This window comes from Cynoglossus semilaevis, chromosome 10 (assembly GCF_000523025.1).
Source record: "Cynoglossus semilaevis isolate Cse_v1.0 chromosome 10, Cse_v1.0, whole genome shotgun sequence".
Lineage (NCBI taxonomy): Eukaryota > Metazoa > Chordata > Actinopteri > Pleuronectiformes > Cynoglossidae > Cynoglossus > Cynoglossus semilaevis.
Genome location: NC_024316.1, coordinates 14621916 through 14630384, shown reverse-complemented (window position 1 = coordinate 14630384; position 8469 = coordinate 14621916). Strand labels below are relative to the sequence as shown.

Genomic DNA, 8469 nt, shown 5'->3' with positions numbered 1-8469 from the left:
ATTCATGTCATATTTTTGCAGTGTATTCAACCAAGGCTACAATTATGTTTTATCCCTGCCTTCAAAAACACAAATTTAACACGTTTGGTTTTCGTCATTCCTTACAGGACATGTAAAGCTTAGCCATAAACTGCAACAACAGCTTATTTCTTTTAACATTTGCATGATTTTTAATGACGTTTTTCCACCCCAGTAACTTTCACTGGATTTTAATTTCTTTGAAAAATACACATCGGTAGTGTACATGAACACTGTTTTTTTTTGTTTGTTTGTTTTGTTAATATGTTGTTTGATTTATTCTCAAATAAACATAATAAATATTTTAAAGTAACGCCTGTTTTGTGTATTAAACTTGACTACTGCAGTGGAATTGTGGATTATTTGATTGGCAGTACAGTGGCCAATTATTTGCGTCATTTTTTCTTTGCCCAATCGGAGCCTTTAATGGGCGGGGCCAGTGTGTCTGCAGTGTGGCTGTGGCACCGCCGATATAACGCAGAAAAAAAGCGTCGCAGTGAGCGCTGGGAGCTGACGCTGAACACACAACAAAAGAAGGGTAAGTGTTTAGAATTATAAGGAAAGTAAAAGAAGCCATTTTTCTCACAGGTATTCTGTCAAATTAAAGAAGACAGGGTTCCGGGATATAACAGTCAGTAAATACCACTTTGAAATACTGCAAATGTTTACTAGCAGGTTGCTACTGTTAGCAATTGTTAAATAAAGATGGCGACGTTTTAACTGAAAGTGTGACGCAGTAAAGAGAGGCGGGCTGAAGCGCGGCGTGGCGCGGCGCCTGCTTCTATTAAAACACTAAAACTTAATTTATTCAGAAACTGTAATATTCTTATATGGTTATTTGAATACAGTTAGTTAGGACATAAAAACCAGACCTCCTGTAGCTTTAATGTAATGCATTTTTTGTGAGAAATGTGTACGTTGGCCCTGATGTTTGTACGTTGTTTATTAAAGGATGCAAAAATCCACATGGAGGCATTAAACGGCTAGTGTCAGTCAAATCAATGGCTTTCAGACTTTGACAGCAGTGGATAAAAAAAAATAATATCAAGAAACACATAGTCACATGTTAAACTGAGTTCTATTTATGTACATAATTATAGATAAATAAATGGGAACGTCCACTCTAGGGTGCACCTGCAATGACAGATCGATAGATATATGAATACTTTATTGATCCCAAAGGGAAATTAAGGAAATGACATGCATCTATAAAGCAGATGTTGTTTACCATAGTGCAAAACAAGGGCAGGAGGTTGTCACAATATTCGATTTTGTGTTAGTAAGATATTTTTGTTGTGCTGACCTCTTTTAACTAAGCGTAAGTAAGTCAGCTTTAAATATTCACATATATAATTTTCTTGATTATTTTTAGTGTCATCAGCTACCTAAATTCTGCTTAAAAAAACAAATATTAATTGCATGTATAGTGACCGTGTGTCATAACCATTGCATTCACAGTTAAAAAATTATAGTTTCCTTTCATACAGTAATTTTTAAATGTCATATTTCACATTTTTAACCTTTTGTCCTTTACTTATTTAATTATTCAAAACTATTAAGTAACGCAATGATTATTTTCTGGCAGAATAGCAATGAACAGGATACGTATCCATGTTTTGCCATCAAGTCGGAACCGGGTGACCCAGACACCCCGAGCTCAAGAGCCACAGGCCTGCTCCTTCACACTGCGACCATGTTCCCAGCCTCGTCTGGAGGGGCTTGAATTTTGTATCAAACATATTCTGGAGGACAAGAATGCCCCATACAAACAATGCAGCTATGTATCTGCCAAAAATGGCAAGCGTTGCCCCAATGCGGCACCAAAAGTGGAAAGAAAAGATGGGTAAGTATGAAAAAACATCCTACAAAATGCGGTGCTTGGTGTGTAATGAAAAACCAAACAGTTTCTTAAATATATACAACCATGTTTTTAGGGTAACATTCTGTACAGAGCATGCTCGCAGAAACGCAATGGCGGTCCGAGCTCAGATGAGAAAGGCGACTTCTGCTCCATCTCCAGAAGCACTGTTATCTCAGCTTAGTGGTTACAGCCGGGCAGAGACGCAGAGCCACGATGAGAGCTGCTCAGATGCAAGTCGTGTTGTAGGTAAATGATCCTGTTCAGACTGGGAAATGCATATATGCTATTCTTGCTAATTGACCCGATGGGTAGTTTGTCTCTAATTCCTTCCTCTGGGCAGATGAGGACAGTCTGAGTGAAGATGACCAGGGACCACTGGTACTTGACCAGACTTGGAGAGGAGACCCTGACAGTGATGCTGACAGTGTTGACAGTGATCACGAGGATCCTCTGAAGTAAGATTAATCATGTCACACAACAGTTTTAATTGTATGATTCATTAGTCTCCTTACAATTGCTCGCCAGAGTGGACTAAAATTTATGAACTCTCTGAGGGACTGCTTTTGTGGTATCTTAATGGGGACAGACTGTGACATGGCTTCTTACTTTGTACACTCCAGACATGCAGGAGTGTACACTGCAGAGGAGGTAGCTCTGATCACAAGAGAAAAACTGATCCGACTCCAGTCTCTTTACATTGATCAGTTCAAACGCCTGCAGCACCTGCTGAAGGAGAAGAAGCGCAGATACCTACACAACCGCAAAGTGGAGCACGAAACACTGGGTAAACATTCACATGATTATAAGGAAGCGGAACATGTTTTCTTTTGTTTACTTTTCTGTTTGACCTTTTTTTTCCACTCGCTGACGATGTTTACAGAACCTTATTTTACTGATCACAGTCATACTGCTGTTTGTTTTTGTGGGGTACAGGAAGCAGTCTGTTGACAGGCCCTGAAGGTCTGTCAATGAAGGAAAGGGAGAATCTAAAGAAGCTGAAAGCTTTGCGTCGATATCGTCGACGGTATGGCGTGGAGGCTCTGCTGCACCGACAGCTGAGGGAGAGGAGGCAGGCTCTGTCAGAAGGAGCACAACAGGTGTGGTTTAAAACTAAAAGCAGAAAAATTGGGAGTAGTTTTGTTTGTGATTGTATCTAACACTCGTCTCCTGTTTTGTAGCCTTTTTCAAGAACAGTACATGAGAAATGCATCTCCTTTGTCGATGGCACACCATGTACCAATCCCTGTCTGCCCATGACCAGACACTGTGTGTTCCGTATCCTCCGCCGTTTTATGCTCTCACAAAAGTAACACAAATGGTTTTACTGTTATACTGTTTGGACATATACTGTAAAAGACCAACCAATCAATTTGGCACCAATCAAGACCGTCAGCTTGCAGTAGCTGCTGGTTTCAAAGGGAGCCTACATGAACTCCTTCCCATGGTCTGTTGATTTTTCCCAGAGTTGTAAAGGGGTTAATCAATTCAGTTGGAAGGGACAAAAGCCCCCTTTAAAACTTTATTACACCCAGAATTCATCTAGTGTTTCTCCTGTGTTTGTATTAAAATAAAAGTAAAGCAATAGTTCTTATTAGAAAGGCTTGATTTCATATATTTAAAGATATTGACAATCCTATGGCTTTAGGTTTAACTAAATTTATTCTAAAGACCGCACTATAATAAAAGCAGGGCTTCAGGAATGGTGCAAGGTTTCAGACTATGTATTAGGTGTACATTGGTTACCTTCTGTGTTTTTTGCATTTGTGTGTATCTGTCACAAAGTTCTTCTTGACAGCCAGATTCTCAGATATCCATCAGGATGGCAACCAAGTGCTTTTCAAAACCTGTCCAGGCATTAAAGACATCCCATGTGACCGTACTGTCCACATGGGTCTGGCAGAAGATCCTCGCTGCCCTCTCCACCTCAACCTGCCCCCTCCCATGTACCAGCCTGAACAGGAAGCTCCACCACAGGATCAGCTCACGTTGGCGAGCAAAGACATGTATCTGAGTGCAGCAGAGCTTCAGCCCACAGAGAGTCTTCCCTTAGAGTTCAGTGATGTACGTCAACACACTCACGCTGAGTCATGTTCTGTGTCTTATCTGTAAATAGTAGATATATAAAGTTTGAACAATGCCTTTATAAATAATGACGGTAGTACTTTGTTTTTTTTCGTCTGAATAGAAACTTATCTACTTAATTGTGATGAACCCCGAGTTGCATTGCAATCTTTTTTACTAAAGATTCTTCTCAGTGAGTTGTGGTGTAAACATCAACTTTGTTTTCCTGAGAGGTTTGCTGCAAACATTTAAGTTGTCTCAAATCCTTGATACACAGGACCTGGATGTGGAAGGGGACGGTATGCAGGGCCCTCCATCACCTCTACAGTTTGACACAGCCCTGGCCTTGGAGGACCAGACCATCAGAGCCATTGCTGAGGCTCCAATGGACATCCTGACTGGAGAAGATCCAGACCAAGTTGACCTGGAGGCCTCAGGACAGGAGCTGTCGGAGAAAGACGTGGATGCTATTATGGGTGACCAGGTTATTCATCATAATTTAGTTTAATGTCACTCTTTTTGTCAGAGAGACGAGTTGTCTTTAAAAAGATAAATATCATAGTTTTATAGTTGTGTAATAAGTCAAATACTGAACTAAGTGAAAGCAGCCTCTTAAAAACCGGTTTCATTTATTCATTTAAACAATATTTAAATGCTCATTTATGCATATTTTCTGATCATACTTCCACTATGGGTATTCATTCTTAAATTTGCTTTGATCCTATTCACTTTGAAATGCAGGATGTGTCTTTTGCCTTGGTTTTAGATAAGTCATCACTCTATATTTTGAAGGAGATTGTGGCTAGTAGATGTCTTTTTCTTTTTTTTTCTTTTTTTTAATAACACCAAAGTTGTCACTACCCTCTACCTAATCCACACTGAGATTTTGTGACATTTGGCCTTGTAACTAAAAAAAATTGTTAATGTGAACTACAGTGGTAGGCCCATAACACCATGCTTCTGTACATGTCATTTCTTTCTTACAAGAACAACTTGGTGAAGTGTGTTAAAAGAAAGCGTTTTGTCTGCTCACACTTGAACTGCAAGCCAAGTAATGTGTCAGGCATGGAAAACCTGACCAAAACATTCTTTAGGTAGAAAATTGCACCTTTTACTCAAATGGCCGCTCTGCAGCAATAAATGGTTCTGGCCGCCTCCTAACTTCCTGTTTTTCCACCTAGGTGGTGTCAGAGGTCGTAGGAGGTGAAGAAGACGCAACAGATAATTCACTCCAAGAATTTGACACTGCAACTGCCGAAGCGCCGAGATGAAAGAGCTCACCCACGAAAACAGACTTAATGATACAGTCTGTGATAACAGCCATTAAATTGTGTGTGGGAATCAGACAGAAAATGAGTGACCCCTGTAGTTATTTAAATACTGACACAGAGGAAAGAAAAACAGGCCATTTTAGAAGGAGATATGGAATCGGTATAATAAGTACTGATGACAAACCTTGTAATTATACAAGAAAGACAACCACGTCATTGGATCTTTTGTACTGTAACACTTTGTAAAAAAAAAAAAAACAAACTTGCAGGGTTACTTTAATAAGGTCAATTAAACAATTCAAATATTTGGTACTGTTGACATTTTAAGTCCATATCCTCCTTCTTCAGACACATAATAAAGCTAATATAATGTGTAACAGTTAAATCCAGTTGGTGTTCATTTTCTGTGTAAGACAGAATTTAATAAAGAAACTAACCAGGTCTCGTTCATGACACATGAGAAGCTATGTAAAAAATAAACCGTTGAATATTTTGCACTGAGTTGTTGATGAAAATCTCCATGTTCTGTTATGATGTTACCCTCATCCAGAGACTGACGCTAGACTGACTTCACTCTTCAGGATTCTTTTTTACATGTGGATGTACTTATCTTTGTGTGTTTGTGAAATTACCTAATGTACCTAATCAGTTGCTTCATATTTTAAATTTGTTAAGATTGGAAACACCTGTCTCTTGGTCACAAATACACCTAACTTTCCACATGCTTTTACATAGAAGGCTACCTTTGGCTTTTTCATTGGGATTATGTGTAAAAAAAAAAACTGCTGGTTGATCTCAATAATGTCTAAAGTTAGCTAAAACAACAGTGCATAGCTAAAACTTTTAGTTTTAAATTAATAAAATGTGAACTGAAGTCTAGGAAATAAATAATTCCCAAAAATGGAAACTTAGTAGATTAAAGAGCAGGGATAGCTAAATGTTAGGACAAGAATAGACATCAGGTATCCAGAAATATGTATAAAAAACGTGCATTACACAATAATTAAAAGAATAACTTGAACAAGATAGCCTTTTGTTGCAAACAAAGGTTTGCACTAAAATAAAAACTGACAAAACTAAAGTTCATACCAGAAACAATGTCAGAAATAGTCAAATTATTTTCACAGAATTCAATAAATTTGCATTGGAATCAATTAAAAAAACCCATTAAATCTGGCAACATAAAAAGTTTCTCTAAAGAAGTCAATTCAAATCAAGTGTGTGGGCCATAATATATATAAAAAAATGAAAAAGAAGTTGTTTTTTCCCCCATACAGACTCACTTATGCTAGTTCACTGCAACATATGACCTACTTCCTCACTTGTAGAAGCAGATGGCTTCATCCATTTCTTATATACAGTCCATATTCACTGTATAATACGTGTAAGACTGGCAGTTTCTCCGCTGACCTTGCTTACATTAGAAAAAAAAGATTAACGCTCCTGTTCTTATAAAGAGACACTGATTGAGTGCTGACTATTGCAATCACACTTCAAAAACGGAATTTAAGAAATCTTTGCAGGAAGAAAACAAGACTTACAAGAAAAAATACCTTGACAAGCACACTTGCCATCAGGTAGATATTTTAATATCCAAAAGAAAATGTTAAAATAGAGACTTTTTTGACGAAAAAAAATCGATATTATGCCGAAAATACAGTTAACGTTTTGTTAGCTAATTATTAGCCCGGTTGATATCGTTAAAGTGTACTTGCTTGTTTCTAGCTTTTGGTCTAAAATAGGGAACATAGTAATATTGTAAATAACATTGAGGTCCGTCAGAGGTAAGAACTTTGTACTAATTTTGAGAACTCCAGTCAGGAAAAACTATTTAAGCACATTGGTGACGGTTACTGTTTAATACAGAAGGAATTAAAAAAAAACAACATCACTTGTTTGTTTCTGGTCGGGCTGTTTTACGGTGCAACATCGACCAGTTGTTCTGTAAATATCCCTTTTCCTTCAGGCAGATCCACACCCCCCACACTATCCCTTTAAATGTGCATCGCTAATTTAAAACTGAAAAGAAGGATCTAGAACATTAACTGCTTTTTAAGTATACAGTGAAGTTATGTTTGGCAGCGTGGGACAGTTTCTGACCAGAGAAGAAAAAAGAAAGAAAAAATGGGGCGGGTAAGGCAATTTCATACAATGACATCACTTTTCCTCCTCTACCCCAAACAGTGAACTGCTGCTGCAGGAGGAGGAGGAGAAGCAGCAGAAGAAGGAGGAGGAGGAGGTGGTGGAAGAGGAGGAGGACACCACAGCAGGGAAATGAGCACAGGCAGACGCTGTTTTCTCGTACAAACCCAACTGTATTTCGGCTTCTGACTCCCATGGAGCCCATGTCTGCTCTTCACCCATGAGGTGAGTTTGAAAACGTGAGGTCTGCGTTTTTTCTGTGCGACACATTCGCTTGGAATTCCGACACTTACAGAGCCATTTCATTGTGTGAACATCTCCAGCTGGAGGAAAGGTCCACCCGGCGAACAGAGTGCTGTTATTCTATGTATATATTTGTATATCATTTGAATGAAACGCTCATTATCCTCATGTTCGTGTTTTCCCATCTGCTTGCGGGAAAAGGGCGTTACTGTCTTATCTGTGTCTAAGGGGACCGAATGCATCTTCGGAGGGGGGTCGTGTCGGTATGTGGAGGGCCTGTTACCGGCTGGAGAACATAATTTACTGTGTTCACTGACACAACACATAGCCTTGTCGTGAGGTGTGAAACCTAAGAGAAAAGGGAAGATGGAAAAAGGAAGTGTCATCTCCGTCCAGGAGTGGCCGACTCCACTGATGCTTTCATTTTTCATGTGTCGATTAGAACATGCTCACGTGGTTAGTTAAACGTATAGTAGATTCGGATTTTCATAACAAATGGTTTAAAGTAGTGGTTCTCAAACTATGGTACACATACAACCGGTGGTACAAGGGAACTCTTAAGTCACATTGAAATCGCTAATGGGAATCAGATTACTAATTTTAATCTAATTGTCACTTGGTTTTTAAGTACAGCTGTTAAATATTCCCGTTGGCCACAAGCGGAAAGATGTGGTTAGCGTCTTTGAGGAAGATGATTGGCTATGCACGTTCCTACTGCGTGCATGTGGGGAGTTCCCTCAGGTACTTTAGTACAAAAACATGCAGGACTGTATTAACTGCACGCTCAACATTGACCATAGCTGTGAATGAGTGTAAATGTTTTTTGTCTGTTTTTTGTCTGTCTTTGATGGACTAGCCAGCTGTCTGGTCTGT

General features: G+C 39.0%; 1 protein-coding gene and 1 non-coding gene across 7 annotated transcripts; both read left to right on the top strand.

The window, feature by feature from the left end:
• The first annotated feature begins 435 nt into the window (after window positions 1-435).
• On the top strand, window positions 436-5712 carry kansl2 (KAT8 regulatory NSL complex subunit 2). 6 transcript variants are annotated; one of them, XR_003050788.1, is made up of 11 exons: window positions 450-556; window positions 1609-1861; window positions 1953-2121; window positions 2192-2334; window positions 2500-2663; window positions 2813-2976; window positions 3058-3154; window positions 3687-3940; window positions 4065-4133; window positions 4218-4416; window positions 5122-5712. XR_003050788.1 is itself a non-coding variant. In XM_025059178.1 (10 exons), the coding sequence occupies exons 2-10, from the start codon at window positions 1611-1613 to the stop codon at window positions 5209-5211; spliced, it is 1539 nt and encodes a 512-aa protein (XP_024914946.1). In that variant the 5' UTR covers window positions 436-556; window positions 1604-1610; the 3' UTR covers window positions 5212-5708. The 6 variants fall into 6 exon arrangements, 5 of the variants coding, with proteins under 5 accessions (XP_024914946.1, XP_008317208.1, XP_024914945.1 ...); XM_025059178.1 differs by lacking the exon at window positions 4065-4133 and having other exon boundaries at window positions 436-556; window positions 1604-1861; window positions 4218-4424; window positions 5122-5708; XM_008318986.2 differs by lacking the exon at window positions 4065-4133 and having other exon boundaries at window positions 436-556; window positions 1604-1861; window positions 1953-2125; ... (1 more) ...; window positions 4218-4424; window positions 5122-5708.
• On the top strand, window positions 3250-3383 carry LOC112487673 (small nucleolar RNA SNORA2/SNORA34 family). Its single transcript, XR_003050992.1, has one exon. It is a non-coding gene; the product is annotated as a small nucleolar RNA SNORA2/SNORA34 family (small nucleolar RNA).
• Window positions 5713-8469: the final 2757 nt, after the last annotated feature.

Coding starts and splice junctions, on each gene's coding strand:
- kansl2 (XM_025059178.1), top strand. CDS start 1,611: ATGAACAGGATACGTATCCATGTTTTGCCATCAAGTCGGAACCGGGTG. Junction 1,862..1,952: donor AAAGTGGAAAGAAAAGATGG/GTAAGTATGAAA, acceptor CCATGTTTTTAG/GGTAACATTCTGTACAGAGC. Junction 3,155..3,686: donor GACCAGACACTGTGTGTTCC/GTATCCTCCGCC, acceptor CCAGATTCTCAG/ATATCCATCAGGATGGCAAC.